We start from the raw sequence: 27,258 nt of genomic DNA, 5'->3' as shown, positions 1-27,258 counted from the left end.
TGCGGTGGTCACTCCTACCAATACAGTGATAGACAGATGCATTTGCGACAGGCAGGTTGGTGAGGATGGGATCAAGTGTGTTTTTCCCTCTTGCTGGTTCCCTCAGCACCTGACGCAGACCCAGTCTAGCAGCCATGCCCTCAGTCAGTAGTGGTGCTACTGAGCCACTCTTGGTGATGGACATTGAAGTCGCCCAACCTTGCTTCCTCCAAGTGGTGTTCAACATGGAGAAGTACTGATTCATCAGCTGAGGGGAGCGGGGGCAGTACATGGTAATCAACAGGAGGTTTCCTTGCCCATGTTTGACCTGATGCCATGAGACTTCATGGGGGCTAGAGTCAATGTTGAGGACTCCCAGGGCAACTCCCACCCTACTGTATACCACTGTGTTGTCCCCTCTGTTGGATCAGTCCTGCCGGTGGGACAGGACATGCCCAGGGATGGTGATGCTACTGTCTGGGACATGATCTGTAAGGTATGATCCTGTGAGTATGACTATGTCAGGCAGTTGCTTGATTAGTCTGTGAGACAGCTCTCCCAATTTTGGCACAAGCACCCATATGTTGGTAAGGAGGGCTTTGCAGTGGCAGCAGGTCTGGGTTTGCTGTTGTCATTTCTGGTGCCTAGGTCGATGCCGGGTGATCTGTCCAATTTCATTCCTTTTTATTGACTTTGTAGCAGTTTGATATTTCAGAGGGCACTTAAGAGTCAACTACATTACTGCAGATCTGGAATTACATATAGGCCAGACAAAGACGACAGATTTCCTTCCCTAAACGCCATTAGTGAACCAGATGGGTTTTTATGACAATCGACAATGATTCCATGGTCATCATTAGACTTTTAATTCCAGATTTTAATTGAGTTCAAATTCCACCATCTGCCCTGGTGGCATTCGAACCCAGGTCCCCAGAGCATGGATTACCAGTCCAGTGACAAACCACTACACCACCATGTGATGCAACAAGTTTTCTTTAATGAAAATATTGAGAGAGTGTGTGTGTGTACGCGCACATATATATAAATAAATGATAGAGATATACACACTGACAATTATAAAGAGGCATGTGAACTGGAATCAAACGGCCATATTTATGGCACCCTCCTTTAAAAATTAAATCTGAGCTACTGTAGAAAAGTGAATACTCCAACCCAGACATATGTAAAAAAAAAACTATGGTAAGTCTGAACCAGAGCAGGACAGATCCACATGACCCAGTCAAGAGTTTGTGGCAGGCATTTGAATCAACAAGTAACGAATATGCATTTCAGGCAGGTACTCACACTTGCTTTCCTTGATAAAACAAATTTTTAAATCAATTTCATGAATCATCAGTTGAAAATCTGGAATTCCTGTGTCCGCTGGGAATAGAAAATGGGCAGAAATTCTATTCCAGTGAAACTCTGTCCTTTTTGTGATTACTCCCAGTTATAGAAGAACATAGGAGCAGGAGGAAACCATCTGCCATTCAAGCCAACTCCACAAACAATTCATTACAATGATGACTGATCTTCTACTTCAGTTCCACCTTAGCACACTATCCCATATTCCTCAATTCTCTTTGTATTCAAAAACCTATCAATCTCAGTCTTGAATATATTCGACAACGAAGCATCCACAGCCCTCTAGGGTAGAGAATTCCAAAAATCCACAATGCTTTGAATGGAGAAATTTCTTCTCATCTCGGTCCTAAATGGCCTTATTCTGTGGTCTCGGGCTCTACACTCCCCACCCAGGGTAAATATCCTCCCAGCAGCCACCCTATCAAGTACCTTAAGAATTTAATGTTTCACCCCTCAATTCATATACACTACTTCCAATGGTTCCCCCCCCCCGCCGCCATCAACCCTGATGATACTTTTCTGTGCCTTTCTAAAGACTTTCAAAATGTTCGTCCTCTTATTTTGACTTTTTAAATTGCCCCTTCCCTTTAAATTTCATTTACATTTTATGATTTCTGCTAATGTTTTCCCTTCACTCCTCCAAATCTGCAGCTGAAGCTACGCTAATAAACGGAGCTCAGAAAATACACTTCCGTTTGATTGTATAAAACTCAGCACTATTCGTTCAGATATAAACTGCAGCCAACGTGAAAAATCTAGGCTGTAGTGAAAAGTGATAAAAAAGAATAAGCGGAGCAATAAAAACAAAGCAGAACTCTTAATGTGCCCTGCTCAAATGGCGTTCCTTACTAACAGGATGGTCATGTCCCTGTAGATATGACTACATACAGCCCTGATGCCAAATTATGAAAAGGATATGGAGGCACTAGAAAGGGTCAGAAAAGATGATACCCGAAATATATGGGTATACATATTAGGAAAGGATGAACAGACTGGGTCTTTGCTTGTCTTGAAAATAGAAGACTAATGAGAGGCTTAGAGATTTTAAAATTATGAAATGTTTTTGTAGAGTGGATACAGAATGCCTCTATTTCTGGGGAAGAGCTTAACCAAAGAAAACATCAGTATAAGATAATCACCAAGAAATCCAAAAGGGAATTCAGAAGAAACTTCTTTACCCAGAATCATGAGAATGTGGAACACACTACCACAGGAAGTGCATGAAGCAAATAGTATAGATGCATTTAAGGGGAACTTAGACAAGTATATAAGGGAGAAGGGAATAGAGAGTTACAACTGTCATGACCACAGATCATAGCCCCGAAGTACTTACGGACATATTGAACTTCTTAATGAGTCATGTGTTTTTTTTCAAAAAAGGACATTCAAGCAAAAGCTGGCCGAGACTGTGAAGTAACCACTTGTTGGAAAATTCCTATGTGGATTACACTTGACCAACTCGTCCAGAGAATGGAATGTCGCATCTAAAAAGTTTTCAAGGCCTACTTCAGACAGGGACACTTCAAAAGGAAAAGATGCAATCCAAAAACTGAACTGTAATCTCCTGTGGTTGTACAGATAATGAAGGCTGATTATCATCTCAGCAGAAACCATCTCCTGTGAGTTATATCTCAGACTGTGATGTGAGTTGAAAAGAAAGCAGATCTGGGCGAAAGGCATGTTTGTTTGTTCCCTTCCAGGAATACACAAGAAAAGGGGTTAAAAAGCCAACTGCAACTCTAGTTCTGTGTGTTAGTTTTGGTGTTCCAGGCCTGGTGTGCAAGGGTGTGTTGTGAAGTTAACAGCTGAAGAACATTAACTAGGTGTCCTTGCACTTGAACGTAAAAAAGTCCCCTCCCTCTGATTGCTGGAAGCAAGGCACAAGTTAGCAAAGCCACAGTCAAATAGGAAGCGGACAGCTTCTTTCAGTTAACCTGCAGAACTAAGAATCTCCAAATCCACTGCTCAACTGCCAAAGTTAACTCTACCAGAACCACCCAAATTAATGGCCTCAACGTTTCGCTGTCTACTTCTCACAGATAAGCCAAAAGACTGATTCGTATACCTTTTTATAACCGTTATTTCTGGACTCACCTCTGATTTCTAATTTGTGTGCATGTGTGTTGCGCTTTTATTACTTTTTTCTCGCGTTCTAGTAACTAATAAACTCACTCTCTTTGACTTAAGAAAGCCTGATTAAATAGACTCCTTTTAAAACATAAATACATTTGGACTGGGAAAAGGTATCCACGAAGAAAGGTATTCTTTTTAAATCCTTGTTCTGACCAACCAAGGGGGTTGAATAAAGAAGGGGAGCCAGTTCATCCCTCCTCACCCGGGAGTATAATAATTTGGGGTACCTTGTCCGGGATCATAAACTGGGGGAACCTCGCCGGGTACCAGTTGTAACACAATGATAGAGTTACACGAGGAAAGATGGAAGGCGGCTCCAGTGGAGCATTAATGCCAACATGGACTGGTTGGGTCAAATGACCTATCTCTGTGCCATATATCCTATGTAATAACTTCATCCCAAACTATCTTATCCTCCTTAATAAAAGGAATTGCCATCTTCTCTAAAGCAGAAAAGTAAATGAAGTATCATAAAATCTCAATCAATAGTACCATGAATATAGTCTACTTCATTTCTAAGGACAGTGATTGCATGAATAGCTTTTGAATATGCATCGAAAAAAAGTACCCCCTTCCGTTTTTTCCCTTTTGAAGCAGTTCATTCTGTAGGCAGATCAATGGATGTAGTTCTAAGGATCCTGTGAGAAGATAAAATATTTCTTCGCTTACCCTTGTAAGGAGAGTAGAAAAGATAAAGCCTAGAGGTGTAGCTTTTAATAAGAAGGCAAAAGGTAAAGTACTGGAGTAGTTACTGACCTATTAGTTTTACAGGCTATTAAATTATGGTTGCTTCAATACATGCAACTGCATTTAGAGTTCGGTCTGGAAGAAGCTGAATACTAGTACATATGTGGGTCTCTCTCTTTAGCACCAGAGTGTAGGATCCTCCAATGAACAGACCCATCTACAACAACTGGAGCACCTGGGTACAAATGTCAGTCTAGAATGAGATTTTAAACTTGAGTTCAACACTATGGTGCTGTATCTACCAGTCTGTCCAAACAAAAACATTTTTACATCCCAAATTTTTCACCTGATAATGGAATATATTTCTGTAGAAGTATGAAACACAGAAGAAAGAAAACCTCAGTGGTGTTAGGTAGGTAAACAAAGCAGCCAAGTTGCAAACAGCAAAATGTCCTAACAGGAAATTAGATCAGTCATCAGTTAATTGGTTCTTGGTGGTTTTGATCAACTGATAAATGTTGACCAGGACATTAGGGGAAGCGCACTGTCCTTCTTTGAATAGAGCAAAGGGATCTTTTATGTCAATATGAGCAGGCAGAGTTGATTTAAAGTCAGATTTGAACGACAGACTCTTGGACAATGGAACATGCTACACTGATGTGAGGCCTGAACTTTGACTCAGAAGTGTGAGCACTACAAGTGAACCAAGCTCTATTAAATAATCATAACTCTATATGAACCACATTGTATTTGCACAGAAAAGCTACCCTCTGATTAATTGTCAGTTCAAACAAATTGCTGAACAGAACTGAAAACCACAAAACCATTTAAATTTTCTAAAAAATTACAAGTAACCAACATTAGACAGAAATCAGTGGCTTGTTCTAATTAAGGATTTGACAAGGGATTGAAATAGAATAGAATTTTTTAAAAATGTTAAAAATGTGCCAGCTGTCAATATGACAATGATAAGCTACTTACCTTTCAAGAAGAGCAAAGGTGCTGCACTGCTTTCTGTAGCATTGATAAGTGAATTTAAAATCAACTTTGCACAGATTACTACAAAAAGCTACTGAAGAGCTGCAGTTCAAATCAAGAGATTTGTTAACATTAATAAATGAAGAACTTTGAGTTATTTTAATTTAGGTCCCTTGTAGAAATTTTATAACTTAATTTTAATTTCTATATGAAGGTGTGCAAATTCTTTACAGGTCGTTCTTCACGGCTTAAAAATAATCCCAGGAAATCTCTGCATTTTGATTCAAAACAGAGATAAATCTGATAATCCAGGATACATTTTCAAATATTTGGGAGTGCAGCAGTAACGTGGACCCAAATGAGTTTAAGTTTCAAACATCTACCTTTCTTTGCATCACTGCCCCCTATTTAAATTATTTCTTCAATTTCAATTGAAAGTCAATAAAGAACAATAGTGCTTGTTGGAGACAATGGGGAGAAGTGGAATGTAATCCGTCCATTTGTCTCTCTTTATACTTCTGAAATATCCCATTATAAATAACCAAAGACATACCCATGGTGGTTTAGATCCATTCTTCGTTTTCTAGAGCAAATTGAGTGTGCAGGAGAAAAAGCAGACAGAGGTCAGTCCCTTCAGAAATTACATAAAGCAAGCAGGGAAAACTATGTGTGAACCTGTTCACCGTCAAGTTTTAAACTGCCAAGCAGAACTGTGGTGACAGTAAAATCAAAGTGAACTAAAGCTGTAATACCATACACAAAAGCATACCTCCAGAGTTTATCATTTTGGATAGTCTATTTCACTTATCACCCAGTTTATTCTGTAAATAGGAATATTATTGTATTATCTGCTACCATGCTATACTGCCTACAGCTCTTTTATCATTACCAGATCATATCTAGTAAAAGAACAATGTCCAGAAACACTTTACATGAAGACAATTGAAACTTTGTTCTCTCAGTTACAAGGAAACACTTGCCCAGCTCAATTGTTTTCATTGAAGAAAGTCTTAAGAGCAAGCAGGCTATATAAATTAATTAGTGACCTATAGCTATTTTAGTGCTATGGGTGCAAAGCAAGCCCAAAGAAAGACTAAGTAGAAGATGGAACACCTCACCTAGAGTAGTGGATATGTGGAGCAAACTCTTAGCAAAGCAGCTGATGCCATATCAGTTCATTCATTCAGAATAAAAACCTAATACTTATCTGTTTGGGCTCCTAAATGAAGAGTTTAAGAATAAGTACAGACCAGTATCCCATTTATGTTGCAGAACCATTTCCAACATACTTCTCTAAATTTGTCCCCTACATGTCTGGGGAAGGTGAATATAGATCAATGATAAATTCATACAGCCACAATAAAATGGCAGTCGCAAGCAGTAACCTTCAACATTAATGGCATTTGACTCTGGAAGTTAAGAATAAAACCGCTTTGCCTTTGCAAACTGCTGTCAAATACAAATGAAGTGTGTGAGATGATTAACAGCATTCAACTAGTTTCTGTGCTACCAGAGCTGGGGACCAAGGAGATCTCTGGAAGACATAGCTATGTTGAATTATACAGGTGTATTTTAAAACTTTGTTTTGTGGAAGTCAAGGAGTAGTTATGCAAAATCTTCCACTAGTAAAGTAATGAGAGGCAGAACCTATAAGTATAAATTGTACATGGTTATGTGGAAGAGTCTTTGAGGAGCCTAATGGTGTACTCTCTTATGTCATGAAGCTCATCTAAACCAGTACTTAAAATGGGACATTTTAATTTATAAACAGCGTGAGGGCAAACCTATATGACACACAGGCAAGGCTTTCTTTTAGTCATAAAAACAAAAAACTACTGCGGATGCTGGAAATCCAAAACAAAAACAAAATTACCTGGAAAAACTCAGTAGGTCTGGCAGCATCGGCGGAAAAGAAAAGAGTTGACGTTTCGAGTCCTCATGACCCTTCAGCAGAACTGAATGAAGTTAGGGGAGGGGTGAAATATAAGCTGGTTTAAGGTCGGGGTGGGGGGGTGAAGAGAAGTTGGGGGTGGGGTGGTGGTGGTTGTAGGGACGAGCAAGCAGTGATACAGATGTTCAAAAGATGTTACAGACAAAGGAACAAGGAGGTGTTAAAGGTGGTGATATTATCTAAGAGAATGTGCTAATTAAGAATGGATGGCAGGACACTCAAAGTACAGCTCTAGTGGGGGTGGGGTGGAAAGACTGACAGGGTATTATAGTTATAGATTTAAAAATAATGGAAATAGGTGGGAAAAGAAAAATCTATATAAATTATTGGAAAAAAACAAAAGGGAGGGGAAAGAAACGGAAATGGGGGTGGGGATGGGGAAGGGAGTTTAAGATCTAAAGTCGTTGAATTCAATATTCAGCCCGGAAGGCTGTAAAGTGCCTAGTCGGAAGATGAGGTGCTGTTCCTCCAGTTTGCGTTGGGCTTCACTGGAACAATGCAGCAAGCCAAGGGCAGACATGTGGGCAAGAGAGCAGAGTGGAGTGTTAAAATGGCAAGCGACAGGGAGGTTTGGGTCTTTCTTGCGGACAGACCGCAGGTGTTCTGCAAAGCGGTCGCCCAGTTAGCGTTTGGTCTCTCCAATGTAGAGGAGACGGCATTGGGAGCAATGAATGCAGTAGACTAAGTTAGAGGAAATGCAAGTGAAATGCTGCTTCACTTGAAAGGAGTGTTTGGGCCCTTGGACGGTGAGGAGAGAGGAAGTGAAGGGGCAGGTGTTGAGTCTTCTGCGTGGGCATGGGGAGGTGCCATAGGTGGGGGTTGAGGAGTAGGGGGTGATGGAGGAGTGGACCAGGGTGTCCCGGAGGGAACGATCCCTACAGAATGCCGCCAGTTGGGGTGAAGAGAAGATGTGTTTGGTGGTGGCATCATGCTGGAGTTGGCAGAAATGGCGGAGGATGATCCTTTGAATGCGGAGGCTGGTGGGGTGATAAGTGAGGACAAGGGGGACCCTATCATGATTCTGGGAGGGAGAAGGCGTGAGGGCAGATGCACAGGAGATGGGCCGGACACGGTTGAGGGCCCTGTCAACGATCGTGGGTGGAAAACCTCGGTTAAGGAAGAAGGAGGACATGTCAGAGGAACTGTTTTTGAAGGTAGGATCATCAGAACAGATGCGACGGAGGCGAAGGAACTGAGAGAATGGGATGGAGTCCTTACAGGAAGCAGGGTGTGAGGAGCTGTAGTCGAGGTAGCTGTGGGAGTCGGTAGGCTTGTAATGGATATTGGTGGACAGTCTATCATCAGAAATTGAGACAGAGAGGTCAAGGAAGGGAAGGGAAGTGTCAGAGATGGACCATGTGAAAATGATGGAGGGGTGGAGATTGGAAGCAAAATTAATAAATTTTTCCAGGTCCCGACGAGTGCGGCTTCATGCTCTCGTCGGGACCTGGAAAAATTTATTAATTTTGCTTCCAATCTCCACCCCTCCATCATTTTCACATGGTCCATCTCTGACACTTCCCTTCCCTTCCTTGACCTCTCTGTCTCAATTTCTGATGATAGACTGTCCACCAATATCCATTACAAGCCTACCGACTCCCACAGCTACCTCGACTACAGCTCCTCACACCCCGCTTCCTGTAAGGACTCCATCCCATTCTCTCAGTTCCTTCGCCTCAGTCGCATCTGTTCTGATGATACTACCTTCAAAAACAGTTCCTCTGATGTGTCCATCTTCTTCCTTAACCGAGGTTTTCCACCCATGGTCGTTGACAGGGCCCTCAACCATGTCCGGCCCATCTCCCGCGCAACCGCCCTCACGCCTTCTCCTCCATCCCAGAAACATGATAGGGTCCCCCTTGTCCTCACTTATCACCCCACCAGCCTCCGCATTCAAAGGATCATCCTCCGCCATTTCCGCCAACTCCAGCATGATGCCACCACCAAACACATCTTCTCTTCACCCCCCCTGGCGGCATTCTGTAGGGATCGTTCCCTCCGGGACACCCTGGTCCACTCCTCCATCACCCCCTACTCCTCAACCCCCACCTATGGCACCTCCCCTTGCCCACGCAGAAGATGCAACACCTGCCCCTTCACTACCTCTCTCCTCACCGTCCAAGGGCCCAAACACTCCTTTCAAGTGAAGTAGCATTTCACTTGCATTTCCTCTAACTTAGTCTACTGCATTCGCTGCTCCCAATGCGGTGTCCTCTACATTGGAGACCAAACGCTAACTGGGCGACCGCTTTGCAGAACACCTGCGGTCTGTCCGCAAGAAAGACCCAAACCTCCCTGTCGCTTGCCATTTTAACACTCCACCCTGCTCTCTTGCCCACATGTCTGTCCTTGGCTTGCTGCATTGTTCCAGTGAAGCCCAATGCAAACCGGAGGAACAGCACCTCATCTTCCGACTAGGCACTTTACAGCCTTCCGGGCTGAATGTTGAATTCAACGACTTTAGATCTTAAACTCCCTCCCCCATCCTCATCCCCATTTCCGTTTCTTCCCCCTCCCTTTTGTTTTTTCCAATAATTTATATAGATTTTTCTTTTCCCACCTATTTCCATTATTTTTAAATCTATAATCTATAACTATAATACCCTGTCAGTCTTTCCAACCCACCCCCACTAGAGCTGTACTTTGAGTGTCCTGCCATCCATTCTTAATTAGCACATTCTCTTAGATAATATCACCACCTTTAACACCTCCTTGTTCCTTTGTCTGTAACATCTTTTGATCATCTGTATCACTGCTTGCTCGTCCCTACAACCACCCCCACTCCCCAACTTCTCTCCCCTCTCCCCCCACCCCCTCCACCCCCACCCCCCACCCTGACCTTATATTTCACCCCTCTCCTAACTTCACTCAGTTCTGCTGAAGGGTCATGAGGACGCGAAACGTCAACTCTTTTCTTCTCCGCCGATGCTGCCAGACCTGCTGAGTTTTTCCTTTCTTTTAGTCACTCTTGTCTGTGGATTATTTTTGAAGGAACCAACAGGAAAAATATAAATTATATCTGCCACAATGGATTAGATAACGCAAAGGACTTTATAAAAAATCTTATTTCTTGTACACCCCAAAAATTAATGTTTTCATTATAGATGCCAAACAATTTTAAGAGAAGCCTAGTTATTAACCTGAAGTCTAAAATTTCAAGTAATTAGACTTGCTTTGTGAATGATCTCAGCAGTTTATACCCAGCTATAATTATCTGGATTTGCCTACTTAGAGCTGTGGTTAAAGAGAAGTGTCAAGTTAGGGATTAAACATAACTTTACTCTAGACCGGGAAATCTGTTAGTAAAATGCAAAAATTATGTTGGCTCATGTTTGTACTAGATTAGCTCCATCATGCCAGAAGTCAATTTAAATGTAGGTATATTTATCCTCCTGTGCTGCAACTCTTTTCTTTACACATAATAAACTGATGAAGTCAGACCAAGGCACAAAAATTTGGCAAGTTTCATACCAGCAGTGCTATGGAACAGGATAGAAAGACTACATAATCGCATTGTGGTTTCGCAAGCCTGGACCCTTCCTTACTTCAAAGTAGGCATATTACTTTTTTTGTACATTTAAGATGTAGTATAACCAAATTTACCACACATTGGTAAATTACTGCACCATTTAAGAATTTCTTTGTGGCATTTCCCGTATGTTATTGCAGCTCTTCTGCACACTCTCCTGTATGATATTGCAGCGTTGACTTCCAATATTAAAATAGCACCAATTACTATAACATTCACAGCATGGTTTTAAACTCTGCATTGCATACTGTTCTTGGGTGACCAATGCAAAGTGAGGAATAAGCAAATGCTGAGGTTTATTATTAAAAAGATTGCATGCAAAGGATCTGAACGGATATATACTTTATCCCGATTCATATACTGCACATAAACCACTCAAGAGAAAATCTAATACAAACTAAAATATGTAAACTAGAGGGGAAAACAAAGTTAGAATATTGCTCAAAACCTCGGCATAAAATTCTTAACCCCATGATGATAGATATCCAAGTAAAGGAGCTATTAGAGAGATCATCTTTACAGGATCAGCAAGGAATATAGCAAGAGATAGAAAGAGCAGAAACCAATGCATTTTATTAACAGTAAAGCTCATGATTGGACTCACAAGAAAGATTGAAAGCCTTTTTGGATCACAGAAGGTTCATGCACCTACCTCAGTTTCCTTTTTCTTTTTCTGCATATCTTCCAACTTCTTCTTCTTGCTTTCAGGCATTAAATCATCCAACCAGCTAAGTTCTCGTTTGGTAAAGCAGAAGTCCAAAAGTTTGCGGATAAACACCAGAGCAAGAACCTGCCAACAATACAGCAAAAGATCATTTTGGTTCATCGCCACTCCTTCAGTGTTTCACAATTGGTTTTCTTGGTCCTTATTGTTTGAACCTCATCCCCACTCCGTTTTAGTCTGACGTCATTCGTACTCGATTTCTTTGTGCCTTACTGTACCAACTTTCAAGATGGTTTTTAGTCATCACACATTGGAGGTTAGGCTCACTGGTCTATAAATGGTGGGTCATCTCTATATCCTCGTTTAACGATTGGTGGCGTTAGCTTTTTTTAAAAAACATCCTCAGGACACAACCCCCATTTCTAACAGATTGCTCAATGATAGCAGCAAAGACATAACCAATTTCAGTCATATGGAACTGGTACTGTTAGTTTAGTTTTTCTCAGTCTATAAGTAACTACCTTTTCCAAATATTTAACTTATTTTAGTATTTTCTTGGTTTCTCTTCTCCCCATCCCCAAAAATTCAACTTCAGCACTACAGAAGTTAAATTGTTCCATTTGTAACATTCCATTGCTATAAGCTTGGCCTCAGACTTACTTCATAAGTTGATTTTAAAAAATACCCTCCATAAAAAGATGTTTCCTCTTTCCTGCCCAAAATTGTAACAGTTTCAGCCACAGAATTTTCAACCTAGACAGCACATGTATCATCAGCTACCCTCAATATTGCTTTTGTCATATGTTGACTGCTTCTCCAGTGGGAGCAGTTTTTCCCCACTTCTTTCCTTCCAAATCAGAGTACTGCTGAAAGGATTTCAACAAAGGTGAGCAGGTATCAGAAACACTATGACTAGAGCCAAGAACGAAGGATCAGAAAAGGATGCAAGACTCTAGTGGGAATTATCTACACACTTCCTGACAGTAGTGATGCATAGGGAGTGAGGGAAAAGCAGAAAAATAAGCTTGTAATATAACTTAATTTTCACGTAAGCCGAGAGAAACAACCAGTAAAAGCAATATAAGAACATATTCAAAACATTTTTCTGGAACAATGGAGGTGAAGTTGCATTGTGCTTGCCTACTAGCATGAACTGGGTGCATGGAGCAGATTGCTGCAATGGAACAGGAAGGCCCAAGACACATTTGATATTGGACCAAATTTACATTCAGCCAGCAAGCTGCAAAGCAGAGTTAAATTTCAGGCTACTGCTAGTGGTGCAGATAGGTTCTGGAAAGGGTTGGACAATTGAAAAAAGGCTATAATTGGTTGGCAGGGAGAAGATACGATCAGGATGTGGGAAGGCATCATGCAGAGGCTGGCAACTGCCTGTGGAATTTTTGTGGAGATGAGAGGAGCTAAGAAGCATAAGGGATATTAAAGCCAACAGTAAATATTTTCTATATGTATTAGAGAAAGAGACTGGTAAGGAGGAATGTAGATCCAGTAAAGACAGATGCAGGTGAGACTATAAATAGACGGTAAGAAAATGGCAAACTTATGAAATGATCACTTTGTATCAGTTCTTACAGTGGAGGAAAAGGGTGAAATACAGAATACCAGCAAAACCAGGAAACCTAAAAAGGCATCAAGGGAAGGAACTTAGTGGACTAAATGCAAATTTTTTAAAAATTGGTGATGGATAAAATAATCCAATTTAACATGGTGGATATTAAAGAAACAGGGGTACATCTGACTATGGATGTTGTTTAGATCAATCTCGAGAAGTTTGATAAGATTTCACACAAATATTAGCAATAAAAGCGCACAATTTGAAAACACAGTGGCATGGGTTGGAAGGCAAAAGACAAAGTATGGCTAGGGCCTCAGCCTTTCAATGGCTTCAATAAGGGATAGTGTTACATATCCAAGTTTGCAAAACACACTATTAAGAGGTGCTGTAAATTGAACAGATAGGAACAGGAAATTACAAAGGATGTATATTGATTAAATGAATGAGCAAAACTAACAGATGGAATTCAATGTTATGACAAATATCTAGTTCATGGTTCATGTTAATAATTTAGAGGTAATGTTCAGTTCTGAGAAGATTAAAATTTAAACATAGAAAATAGTATAAATGCAACTAAGGTAGCTTGGAATCTGTTACACTTCAAAGATTGGAGCCATATTGACTTTAGAGTTAAAAACTAGAAAAGCAAGGGCCATAAAACAGCAGATGGGCTTACTTAGCTGGAGAAATTTTACAGGAGGGATAATTGGCTCGGAGGTCACTTTGAGGATAGACCAGTGCAGGTTACATCATTATGGAGATGAGTGGAGTTTAAAAAGGTTCTCTGGTTTCAATTTATGTGTGTGTTTGCCGGGAGACAATAGCCAGGAATTTTCCTATGATGGGCAGGCTGGTTGGGGCGGGCAGGCGCAGAGCCGATCGCCGCCATTTTACATGGGTGGGCCAATTAAGGCCCACCCACTCCCGAGATCAACGGGAAGGGGCAGGCGGCAGTGGGAGGCCAATACCCGCCAGGTCCAATGGTGACCCAGCGGCCTATTCAAAAACGGTGCAGGCAGCCGTCCTAAGGCTGCCACTGATATTGGTCAGGAGCATAATGGATAACGTCCTCGGAGAGCAGGTTGGTGGGGCAGTCGGCCTCAAGGTTCTTGGATGAGTGCCTCGCTGCCCCCCTCCTCCACCGCCCCCACCCCCCAACTCAGAATTTTGTTTCTTTATTCATTCATTCATTCACAGAATGTGGCCTTTGCTGGGTGGGCCAGCATTTATTGCCCATCCCTAGTTACTCATGAGAATGTGGTGGTGAGCTGCCTTCTGGATCCGCTGCATGTGGTGCAGGAACACCCACAGTGCTGTCTGGGGGCGAGTTCCAGGGTTTGGACCTAGTGACAGTAGAGGAGCGGCGAAACATTTCCAAGTCAGGATGCTGAGTGACTTGGAGGAGAATTTCCAGGTGGCGGGGTAGCCATCCATCTGCTGCCCTTGTCCTTCTTGGTGGTAGTGTTCATGGGTTTGGAAGGCCTTAGAGTGAGTGGCAAATGTGATGGAGGCAGCATCTGGGCAAGGGGGTCAGCCCTGGCTGCTTGGAGTGTGTGTATGGCGGCTCCAGGGTCACGAATCAGCTGAGCCCTGCAATGTTTCACTCAGGTGGGGGTGGCAAGGCTGCAATGGCGATGCAGTTACAGGGTGGGCTAATCAATGCTCCTCTCTCCTTTCAGAAGACAGCACACAATAATGCAGAGCGGCTGCGGACTGGCGGAGGGCAGCCCCACCTTCTCATCATCACCAGATATGAGCAGGAGGCACTGGAGCTGGAGAGGTGCCATGCGTCCAGGTCAAGTGGCCACGGTGAGGTTGGGGTGCCACTGGGAGTAAGAGTGCCGTGCACAGAGGTCACAATGTCTGTCAGTGCAAACGTTCCACTGTTGACTGTATATTGATTTCAGTATCCAACATGGGATACCCATTGATAACGGAAGGAGGAGCGCATCCTGGTCCGGGTGCCAGGCATGCACATTAACAGTGTAACGACCTCAACTAATCAAATATCCTTGTTCTTCCTTTCAGCCTCACCAGAGGGTGCACTCAGGAGGCAGAGGAACCACCGCTGACCCCTGAGGGCACACAAGACAATAACGCACTAGCGTCACACCCTCTCAGCCAGGCAGGCACCAGTGCAGATACCAACGCCTTGGTGGGAATAAGATTGTCGGCTAGTATCGCGGTGCATAGCGGTGAGGGCACTTCACACTCGCTTGAGGTGCAGACAGAGACAGTGTGTGCCCAAGGCGCCAGCATTCGGAGAACTGCTGGGGACCAGGAACATGCTCAGTCAGTGGCTGATGATGGGCCCCTGGAGTCATCCCTGAGGCAGCAGATGCTAGAGGTCCAGCAGGGTGTGTGGGACGGTCTGGCGGAGATACATGAGGGAATGCATGCCATGGTCTCTGTGATGGAGGAGTCCATGCAGAGCATGAGCAATGCAATGACCCTTATGGTGGAGCGCAAAGTCTCCTCCGTGGAAAGAGCGGCGACTCTCATGGAGTCATTCCTCCAGGAGAACAATCAGGGCTTCCTGGGAATGTGCTCGGACTTGCAAGCCCTCACAGCGGCAATGATCTCAGGCGGTCAGTGTGGGGGATGGATTGGGCACCCAGTATCCCAGCTAGGTGCCCATCCATCAATAGTGAGCAGGGAGGTCCAAAGCAACCTCATGTTGGTGCATGAACTGCCTGTCATCTCTGTGGGCTCCTCTCAGGGCGCTCCGGATGACGACAGAATCTCCTCTGCCCTCTGCCAGTGACTGTGGCATCTGGTAAGGCTGCGGGGACTGGGAAGATGCCAGCTGTGCCACTGGCAGCTCCCTCCCAGGTGGGGCCAGCACAAGGTCCACAGGCCAGAGGACGCCCGCCAAGGTCATCAAGGCCAACAGGACAGCAGAGTGAGCAGGCTGTCTTCAATGCCAGTACCAGTGAGGGGGGAGCACTCGCAAGCATAAGCGTTAGTCACCTTAGGCACAATACGGGCTTATCACTAGTGGTTTTCTTTTGCCCCACATTTAAGTTAGAGTGCTGTTCAACACCTTTTAATGTACTTTGATTTCTGTATGCAAGTTGCCAATCATTAAATGTCTTGGTTCTTTACAAGCCTCAGGGTGCTTCATTAGTTCTGCAGGTGAAGGGGGGCCCCATGATGTTATGAGTGACTTGTTTGTCATTGAGTTTATTGAAAAGGCACATAGTTAATGTTGCTGACCAGGCAAATGTTGCTCTCAGGTATTGAGTATGGAGCCTGCAGCCCTGGCATGTGTTGGTGGTTAATCTTTGGTAGGCTAGCTGAAGGAGCACTGGATCAAAGCCTCCCGGGTGTCCCTACCTCCCTGGAGGTTGCCTGAGTCAGCGTCTAACCCGTCAGTGTTATCCTGAGCGTGTTCATCCTTGGACTCACTACAGGACTCATCGTCTGCTGCCAGGGCAGCTGCATCAACATCTTCTTCCTCCACTGCATCCCCCCTTTCCAGCGCCAGATAGTGGTTGCATGCTGTGCTCTCCGCAATCAGTGACACACGATCTGGGGGGCATTAGAGTGCGGCCCCTGAACGGTCCAGGCATTGGAAGTGCATCTTAAGACCGATGGCTCTCTCTACCATGGCCCTTATGGAGGCAGGGCTCCTTTTGTACCGCTGCTCAGCTTCTGTTCTTGGATGGCGGAGAGGCGTCATGAGTCACCTTTTGAGGAGATAGCTCTGGTCACCCAGCAGCCATCCATCCAGCGGGGCTGGAGCACTGAAGAGCCTCAGCACCTGGGAGTGTCTCAGGGTGTATGTGTTACGGGAGCTGCCTGGGTACCTTGCAGAGACTTGTAGAATCAGCATTCTGTGGTCACACACTATCTGCACGTTCATGGAGTGGGATCTCTTCCTCTTGACGAAGGCTCCCGGCTCACCCGCTGGCGCTTTGATGGCCGCATGTTCAATTAATTGCACCCTGGGCGCGGGGGTTCTCAGCAATCACGGCAAAGCCTCTGGCTCGCTCTGCCTGGCTGGCCTCATTCGTGCGGTAGTGAGTGAAAGTCAATGCACGCCTGAACAGAGCGTCTGTCACCAGCTTGACACAACTGTGGACAGCTGACTGGGAGACTCCACAAAGATCACCCACCGAACCCTGGAAAGTGCCGGAGGCATAGAAGTTGAGGGCAAACATGGCATTCAGCGGCACCAGCGCTGGGGTGTCCACCCACACAGTTGGAGCTGATCTCAGGGCCGATCATCTGACAGATGGAGGTGACTGTCTCCCTTGAGAGACGTAGCCTCCTTTGGCACTGCACCTCAGACGCATCGCTGCCTGTAAACCCTGGCAGCAGGATAGTGGCGTCTTCTGCGGCCTCTTCTGCCTTGGACTTCCTGTTGGCCCAGCCCCCCTTGTGCCTGCGCCTGTCCTCCCACAGGTGGCTTCCCCTGGAGGCTGAATATGGACTCCTGGCCTCCTCTCCCTTCTGGCCCTCTCCTCCTCTGCCTCCAGCGGAGAGCGCAATCCCCAGGGTAAGGGAAGGCTGTCTGATACCTGGAAGGCCTCAAGTGTTATGATTCCTCCAGAGTTCTGAACCAAAGCCTGTTCTTTCTGTCAAAGCAACTATGAAACGAAATGAAGTTATCCTGTTCACACAAGCAAGTAGCAGTAAGTAAAAAACTAAAGTTCTAACAACTTGCATTAGCGAGCCCACTCACCCATCTTATCCCGCCCGTGGGTGAGGTTTTTAAAAATGTGGCCTGCCCGTTACACCCGTGCGACGCACTGAAAATCGCACGGGCTGCGAAAAATGGTCTTCAATTGCTCCCTCAAGGGCCTTAACTGGCCCGTTAATTAATGGCGGGCACGCCTCGGAACTCATAGCACGCCCAACTTCTGAAATATCGCAATAGCACGTGATGTCATCAGGACACACGCCCGACATCATCGCGTGTCATTTTACGTGTCGGTGTGTCGGGCCTGCCCACGCATGCTGACCGGGAAATTCTGCCCAATGTGTGTAGGGGAAAGACTGGATACTGAAAAGGTGCAGCTATTAGCAGGCTCCAGGCAGTTAGAGTTCAGAGAAGTCCTGGGGAGTGAAAATGTGGTGGAAAGTCATTGGTTCAGTGCTGGAGGCAGTTAGGGCTCAGGAGAAGCCCTGAGAGACATTTATAGCTTGATGCAGCTAGGAGACTGGAGCTTGGGGGAACCTAGGGACAGTGCTCTTAATGAAGCTAGTAGTCTGCTAAAGACTTGGAGGAGTGCCAGTAATTGGAGGCAGCAGTGTAGTTTTGTGAATCCAGTGGGACGCAGTCTCAGGAGAAGGGACTGAGCCACTGGGAGCTGAGCAGTTGTTAGAACCATAGAAAAGTTACAGCACAGAAAGAGACCATACAGACCATCATGTCTGCGCCAGCCAGAAAAAGATTAAAAATAAATTAGCCACTCAATTTAATCCCCAGCACCTGGTCCATAGCCTTGCAGGTTACAGTGCTACAAGTGCAGATCCAAGTACCTTTTAAACAAATGTGTGTCTCAGCCTCATTGACTGATTTAGGCAGTGAATTCTAGGTGCCCACCACCCTCTGCGTGAAAAAGTTTTTCCTCATGTCCCCTCTAATCCTTCTACCAATCGCCTTAAATCTATGCTCCTGGTAATTTACCTCTCAGCTAGGGGAAACAAGACTTTACAGTCTACCATATCTAGGGCCCTCAATTTTGTACACCTCAATTAGGCCACCGCTCAGGCTCCTCTGTTCTAAGATAAACAACCGTAGCCTAGCCAATCTTCCCTCATAGCTGTAATTTTCAAGCCCTGGTCGCATTCTTGTAAATCTTCTCTGTAATCTCTCCAGAGCAATTATGTCCTTCTTGTATTGTGACGACCAGAACTGTACACAAAATTCCAGCTGTGGCCTAACCAGTGTTTTATACAGTTCCATCACTATACCTCTGCTTGAGTGTTCAATACCTCATCCAATAAAGGAAAGCATTCTATCCAAGTACCTTTTAAACAAATACGTGTCTCAGCCTCATTGACTGATTTAGGCAGTGAATTCTAGGTGCCCACCACCCTCTGCGTGAAAAAGTTTTTCCTCATGTCCCCTCTAATCCTTCTACCAATTGCCTTAAATCTATGCTCCTGGTAATTTACCTCCTTATCCACCTGTCCTGCCACCTTCAGGGACCTGTGGACATGCACTCCAAGGTGCACATGCACTTCCTCAACCCCTCTCTATATCCTCTCGTTTATTGAGTATTCCCTTGCTTTGTTCGCCTTCCCCAAATGCATTACCTCACACTTTTCTGGATTGAATTCCATCTGCCACTTTTCTGGACTGAATTCCATCTGCCACTTTTCTGCCTACTCAACAAACCATTGATATCATTCTGGAGACAACAGCTATCCTCTTCACTATCAACTACACAGCCAATTTTGTTATCATCTGCAAATTTCCCAATCACACCTCCCACATTTATGGCCAAGTCATTAATATACAACAAACAGCAAGGGCCCCAACACTGAGCCCTGTGGAACACACGGGAAACCGTTGTTGAGGCAGTCTGAGTCAGAGCAACTTCGATGGGAATTCAGAGGTTAGATCTTTGAAAGAGAAGAGTTGAAATCCCAAGTTTTACCGAGATTTTGTGACTCAGTGGTCACTGACTTCTGGGTGGGTTGCTCAGAAATCTGTGGGTGTGTCTTGGTCACATCTGCCATTTAACGTGCAGTGTGGTGTGTTCAACCACTGTTTGCCTGTTTAATTCATATTTATTTCAGATTAATTCTGAATGTTAGCATATAAGATGGATATTGTAAATCATTTTACTTTTCTGACTATACAGTATAATTTATTTTGTTTGTTTAAAACCATGGAATCTCGTGGCTTTATTCTCTTAGTGGGCAACTGGGATTTCAGACTTTGTCTGCTTTAATCAAAAAGTTACTGGTCCCCTAACCAGATCATGACAATGTTAAGAACTATCAGGTCATCTACTTTTGATCTGAGAAAGATAAATCATAATATTTTCTTAATTGTGAAGAGACTCAGCTGTAGAACAGCAAAGAGATTTAGGTGTCCATGCATAGAAATCATAAAGCCAAGAGTAAAAGTAGAAAAAGTAAACAAAAAGACTAATTAAATGTCGGCTTGTATCTCAAGGGTGCTGGGATAAAAAAAGAGGAATTAATGTTTCAGTTGTCAGACCCCAGTTGCAGTACTATGAACAGTTTTCAGCACAACACCACTTTATAGATTATACTGGCCTTGGAGGGGATGCAGCATAGGTAAAATCAGAATGATACAGAGATAAGAAGGTGAAATACGAACACTGACTGCATAAACTTTGTACTTACATGAACTTAGAAGGTTGAGAGAGTTATCTAATCAAGCTGTTTATATTATAGTGAGGTGTTTATGAAGAGATTTGGATTTGATAGGCTAGATACAGAGAAACGATTTTTGCCAATGGACAAAATCTAGAGCAAGATGGCTTAATCTTAAAATTAAAACTAGGCCATTTAGGAAAGAAATTAGGAAGCACTTGTTCCCCTACAGTATTGAAAATCTGGAACACTCACCCAAAAGGTTGTGAGTGTTGGGTCTATTGAAAATATAATCAATTTATTTTTGTTAGGCAAGGTTATCAAAGATGAATAAATGGAATTGAGGTGCACAGCAGCCATGATCTGACTGAAAAGTTTAACAAGCTCAAGTGCTCGAAAGGCCGTTTCCTGTTCCAATCCATCAACTTGAATACAGCCGAGTTCTTATTGTTGGCCAAGACTGGGTATTCGAAATTTCCATTATTTTGTAAAAATGCACCCTCTATTTTTGGTTCCTATTATTAGTAAAGTCCCAATGTCAAATTATCGATTAGGCAAAAGGCCAACAACATGAACAAAGCTTTCCACATCACAGCTTGCCATTTTTGACAGAATAAAGCAACATCAGATTACTACAAAGCCATTTAAACCCTGTCTGTAGAGTTCTATCAGTTAATCCTCAATGTTCAATTAATTAGTTTAAAAGTCATCTATAAATCTAAGTCTAGAGAGTTGCTTTATAAAAATAACAATGGGAATGACCAATAATCTCACCATCATGGGAAAGACAACTGCAGCAGCTGTAGTTTTAATGACCCAAAGAATAACAAGACAGCTGAGCTGAATAACCGTGAAGATATGGACTTTCCACAGTGGTACGTAGCGCAAGTAGATTAAGTCAGGCTGGTGTTTAGCAGGCATCCCAAATAGCTTTATACGATCAAAAAACTAGTGAAAAAAATTGTTGACAGTTAGTAAATGGGTAATGTTCCTAGAAAATTTGAAAGATTATTGGAGCCATATTATGCATGGTGACAAATACCTGAATCCCTTTCAAGGAAGAAGCACCCATGTAAAGAAAGACACCATAAAGCACTGGCATCGGGATAAACTGCAAATAAGAATGGTCAGTTATTAATTAACATTTGCTTTAATAGGCAACGTTATATATTTTGTAAATGCTAAATACATCCACCGAGCAGTGAATTCGCAGCTAAAACACTGCATAAATTTTGGATTAGCACATATATTTGGTAACTTAAAAGTTGTCCAATATTCCAGAAATAATTTCCTGCTCTAGAATAAGTACGCATCATCAGAATTCAAATTTTTCTACTTATGGAAAATGTGACTTTTTCTTTTAAACCCAAATCCCTAGTTGGTTCCTAATAACAACTTGGAAAATGCTACAAGAAACCAGCAACCATTCAGTACCTTCCATCTTACCTTTAGAACAAGAGTCATAAAAACAGACAATCCCATAAGGATGAATATCAGTAAGCCTGTAACTCTCTGCTCTTGTATACCCAGGAATTTGGGCTGTTCACCTGGTGCTGAGCATTCTGATTCCACCTTCAGGCTATTGACGTGGCTGATAGAGAGGACGGTGGCGGCCACAAACCAAGGAAGGCCCATAATTGAGCATACTCCCAGCATGATAGATACCATTAACAAATCAAGGTGATAACCACAACCTTTCTGTAAAACAATGATCAGAGAATGTCAGCAGGCCAATTCTGATTACATCAGACCAAAATAAAGAATGATGGTGCTTCCAAGTGTGTAAGGGGCCAGGTAGGGACTACACATCTTTTTTATCAAAAATGTGAAATATCCTGAAATGACCCACTGGTATTTACTGCTTTAATTATGAAGAAAGCATGCGATTCTTAAGAAAACGTAACACTAACTATTTGCCCAAATGACAGAAAACTGCAATGGTGTCTACAGCTCTCAGCACAGCAAGAGCAATGACCACTCAAGGCAAGTCTGCAGTAAGTGAAAGCCCAGGACCATTGCTTCAATGTCAAACATTCAATGCAACTTACAACTGCATCATTCCTCATCACAACACGGGCCAATCCTATTGGATTAGAAAATATCATGTACAATCATCTGAGGAAGCCCTTTTTATGTTAGGATTATTTAGAAAAGTCATCAACAAAAAGCTATTAAAAAATTACAGGTTCTACATTAGCTTGCAGAAAAATATCTACAAACATACCAAGTTGAAATTTAAATAAGGATGAGGGAGAGCTAGCTCCCAAAGTTCTCTAGTAAACTACTAAATTTACATAATCTATATTTAAACTTTTGTAAGCATTTAAATACCTTCAGCTTGTGCTCTTTTCGATTAATAATAACTGCTGTGATCTGTTGATCCATGAAAATAAGGATAGTGCATAGCAGTGCTGGTACAAAAGCAGCAAGCATTGTCCACCAAGGGTTACCTCCAAGTGGGTCTATAAACCAACCTCGGTGCTTTCCAGTAGGCTATGTGCAAGGGTAAAACAAACAGTAGTTACTAATAGTTCAAAAACATTCAATAACAAAAAGGTTTATAGTACAAGCCAACATATAAATACCTCAGTTCACTTTACTGCATTGAAACTGTCCTGAATGCATTAGCTCAGATAATTTGCAATCTACGCAATATTTTTGTACTTGCCCATTAACTTCCACTGTTTAAAACAAACAGCAAATTTTACATATAGCACAAGGTTAATTTTCAGTTCCGTTCAAATTTTACAGGCAGAACTTACCTAAGGACTGGGTAAGTAACTGAAAAGCACATTGACCAATTTTGGAAAATAAGTAGCTAATTCCAGAAAGATGGAGTGAACGAAAGTCCTTTCTTTCCAATGGCTCTAAGGGTTCTTATATGTAGTTGAATCTCAGAAGTCTTAAATCACTTCCTAGTACAAAGTTTCCAACAATTTGGCACAAAGCACCACTTGATCCTTTCAACTAATGCACAAAATAACAATCTTCAATTTGTGATTCATTCTGTTTCAGTGTCACCAGGAGGCACTTTGGTCTTTTGGATAGAAAAGTGGAATCCTCTTTGTTTACCCCCTTAAATAATGCTTAAACCAACCACTGAGTTTACATATTTCTATACATATAGCTTGCTGATGAACAGGAACTTATAGTGTTTGTGGATTTCAACTGGACATTATGATTCAGCATAGTCAAAGCAAATAACCATTATTTATATTTCCGGAAAAGTTTATATCATGTTTATATGGTTTCTTTTCAACTTGAACATTAACTTTGTATTCATAAAGCACCTTTCACACAATAAGTCCTTCAAGCTTCACAGTAGTGTTATAAAAGAAAATTTGACATTGAGCCACATAAGTACACAAGAAAAAAGAGGTAGAGATGTTTAGAGAACAAATTCCAGAGCTTAGGGAAAGTTGGTCAATCTTCTGGAAGTTTCTAAAAGATGGATTACAATGAACATGCCCAGACATCATCCTTGTGGAATGTCACACCTGCTTTTGTCAGGACTTATCCCAAAACAGCAAGAACAATAAGTCCTCAGACTTGGTCTCCGGGACCACCAAAGGAGAACTAACAAAACTCACACACAAGGGAAGCGCTAAGGACCGCTAACTGCTATCTGCCTCTATTGTATGTCGATAGTTTTTGACCATGGGAGGTGGAAACTCCTTCGTTAACATGAATAGACTATTCATTGGAGAGACCAAACGCAAACTGGGCGACCGTTTTGCGGAACACCTGCGGTCTGTCCGCAAGAAAGACCCAAACCTCCCTGTCGCTTGCCATTTTAACACTCCACCCTGTTCTCTTGCCAACATGTCTGTCCTTGGCTTGCTGCATTGTTCCAGTGAAGCCCAACGCAAACTGGAGGAACAGCACCTCATCTTCCGACTAGGCACTTTACAGCCCTCTGGGCTGAATATTGAATTCAATAACTTTAGATCTTAAACTCCCCCTCCCCCCATCCCCACCCCGTTTCTTTCCCCCCCCCCCCCACCCGCTTTTTTTTCAATAATTTATATAGATTCTTCTTTCCCCACCTATTTCCATTATTTTTAAATCTAAAACTAAAACCTTTAGTCTTTCCACCCCACCCCCACTACAGCTGTACTTTGAATATCCTGTTTTCCATTCTTAATTAGCACTTTTCTCAGACAAAGACCACCACCTTCAACACCTCTTTGACCCTTTTGTCTGTGACATCTTTTGATTATCTGCTCACACCACACCCTCAATGTGTCTCTTCCCCCCCACCCCCCCACCCACCTTAAACCAATTTATATTTCTCCCTTGTTGAAACTATGCTGCAGTTCTGCCGAAGGGCCATGAAGGCTCGAAATGTTAACTGATTTCTTCTCCGCCGATGCTGCCAGACTTGCTGAGTTTTTCCAGGTAATTCTGTTTTTGTTTTGTTTTGAATAGACTATTGATTGTTTTCCATCATGTATCAATGGTCAGTCGCTGCCAGATCTGATTTTTGAAAGCCCTTTATAATAAGCCCTGCTTGCTTTTTGCAGCAGACAGCAGGGGTAACATCAGAAGGAACATTACTGTTGAAATCATGTTATAAGATCTAGCCTTCTACCAAGACACAAGGCTTAAAGTTTTTAAGCCTCTTTCTGAAAGATCCCGAGTTTGCTTGGAAAAGGTTCTGGCTACAAGTACCATCAAGGCTGTCTACTTGCTGATCATCTTTTATTCCAAAAGGAACTCCACAAAATCCTGTCTTCAACTATCTGGACTTGTCTGAACTTCAGCTCCCATTTGGAAAAGCCCCTCTCACTGGACTCTTACAAACACGTGAACCGTTAACTATTCTGTTTGGTTATAATAGTCGTAGATATGAAACTCCTTTCTTTTACTGTATCTTTCTTGTGTGCATGTAATGTGTGTGAAGTAGCAATAAGCCTTTCCGGAAAAAGTATATGTAAATAAATAATACTCCTGGTTTAAATGCATGGATTAAAAATCCATGAAAATCTGCTGCTAGCGACTTTGTAAAAACTGACCACACAAACAGGGGATTTGGGAACACACCTCAGCCTTTTCTAAATTAAACCACACTAATTACAGACAGAAGGATAAAAGAATTCAATCATTTCAGTCTGTCTCTCTCCCTTTGTCTCTGTCCATAACAAGGTCAATAATTTGCTTTCAGTTGCATGAACTTCAAGTTCAACGAGCAGTCTCTTATGAGGTAAAAGCAAAAATCTGCGGATGCTGGAAATCCAAAACAAAAACAAAAATACCTGGAAAAATTCAGCAAGTCTGACAGCATCTGCGGAGAGGAATACAGTTAACGTTTCAAGTCCGTATGACTCTTCACCAGAACTTATGAGGGCCTGTTAAGTGTATTCTAGAATTCCATTTAAATAGCATCCATAGATATTCCCCTGTCCACTTTAGTCACCTCTCCAAAAGGTTTAATCAAATGCAGGAGACAGAACCTCTCCTTTACAAATCCATGCTAGCACTCTGATCAGCTACAAGCTTTCAAGGTGTTCAGTCATCTTATCCTTAATCATAGGTTCTAATTATTTCCCAACAGCAGTAAGCTAACTGATCTATAATTCCCTTTATCACTTTTGCAATTTTTCAATCTAAAGGAATGACTCCCAAATCGAGAAAAATTCAACAGTTAACACTTTGTGGATTTTAAAAATTAAAAGTAAAAGTTTTATTAACAAGAATAAAAGAAAACTTAAGCACACCGATAAACTTAGTCTTACAAAACATTCCCCAAAAAGATTCTCTACTTGGTCAGACCCACAAGTAAACACCTTCTAGGCAACACTCCCTTACAGATGTTTAACTATAAAAAATCTAGTTACATTACCCAAGGCAAAAGCTGTAGCTTCAATAAAGGCATACCACATGACCTATAACTCTCTTCCACTCTGCTGTGAAAATCCAAACTTCGGGATAAAGCTGCTTTTTGCAGCCCAAGACTTTTCTGGCTTGACAGGATGGCTGATTCAAACTGCATCCTCTCTCAGCCTTAGCTCCAGCTGCTACATCTCACAGCTCCAGGTCAACAGCCCAACAGCTCAAGCAGCTTCAGCTCAACAGCTACAGCTCAAAATAGCTCAACACTAAAATACCTTTTTTCCCTTTCATCTCAAGTTCCATTGTTCTCACATCTCTTTGAAACTCAAATCCTTCCAAGTATAAGATCTTTCACGTTTCCATTTTATCTTTGCTTTTGGGTCAATAAAATGTGATATATGTTTCTGGTTACTTCTGACTCCCCTCTAATATTCAACCAAACTCTCCACTTATCTAAAAATACAAATGTTAGATCTAACCTATTCACTTGTACCTCAAACTTAATACCTCCATCCCTTTCATGTTTTAAACCCAGTAGACAACCTGTCTCCTATTAATCTCTGCTCAGCTTAATTAAATCACACACACACGCACAGCCTTTTTCACAGAATAACACAATATTCCCCAAAAACATTTTTTAAAAACATCTGTTTCTCATACCATCTACAATGTTCTCACCTAACTTCCCATTAAAACTCTGGCATAGAACTTACCCAGTCCTAGGGATTTGTCATACCGTGTGCCTTTTTTTCTCCAATACTGTTATTCTATTTCTGTTAATGTTGGTGAGTTCCTGACCCAGATTCAATATTAATTCCCTTTGGATATTTGGCATGCTGACCTCATCCTCACCACTATTTAGTAATGCAAAGTAATATTTCAGCCATTTTCTTATTTTCATTCACAAAATCACTGTTACCAGTTTTCAAGGAATCCACATTGCTTCTTACTGACCTCTTTTTCTGAATAAAATTGTAAAACATTTGATATTCCTTGCAAGTTTTCTTTCATACCCCCTTTTTGTAGCTCTCACAATCTGTTCTGTCATCCTTGGTTGTCTGCATCTTTTACATTCACTGGAATCTGTGCCATTTCATCCATAACAGATTTGTATAGTTTACTGTAGACAGTCTCAGCTTCATCCCATTGAAGTTAACCTTACCCAAATCTTGAATCTTAGTAGCTGTTTCATGGTTTTCCCTTTCCAACACTGTTGAACTCTATCATATGATCACTGTTAAATAAATGTTCACGCACTGTTAGACATA

At 42.5% G+C, this 27,258-nt stretch overlaps 1 protein-coding gene across 5 annotated transcripts in view; it reads right to left on the bottom strand.

Moving 5' to 3' along the window:
• Positions 1–27,258, bottom strand: part of LOC144678938 (sodium bicarbonate cotransporter 3-like) — a 233,759-nt gene that overhangs the window by 10,526 nt on the left and 195,975 nt on the right. For all 5 annotated transcript variants that reach the window (XM_078539052.1, XM_078539048.1, XM_078539049.1 and 2 more), the window contains 5 exons: positions 22,490–22,651; positions 21,605–21,856; positions 21,201–21,269; positions 20,933–21,106; positions 11,275–11,412 (listed from right to left, as the gene is read on the bottom strand). In XM_078539052.1, the coding sequence (XP_078395178.1) occupies positions 11,275–11,412; positions 20,933–21,106; positions 21,201–21,269; positions 21,605–21,856; positions 22,490–22,651 (795 nt within the window). The remainder of the gene's footprint in view (positions 1–11,274; positions 11,413–20,932; positions 21,107–21,200; positions 21,270–21,604; positions 21,857–22,489; positions 22,652–27,258) is intronic.

The sequence above is a fragment of the Cetorhinus maximus genome, chromosome 3 (assembly GCF_964194155.1).
Source record: "Cetorhinus maximus chromosome 3, sCetMax3.hap1.1, whole genome shotgun sequence".
NCBI lineage: Eukaryota > Metazoa > Chordata > Chondrichthyes > Lamniformes > Cetorhinidae > Cetorhinus > Cetorhinus maximus.
Note: the sequence above shows the minus strand (reverse complement) of the source record. Positions and strands in the feature narration are given on the sequence as shown.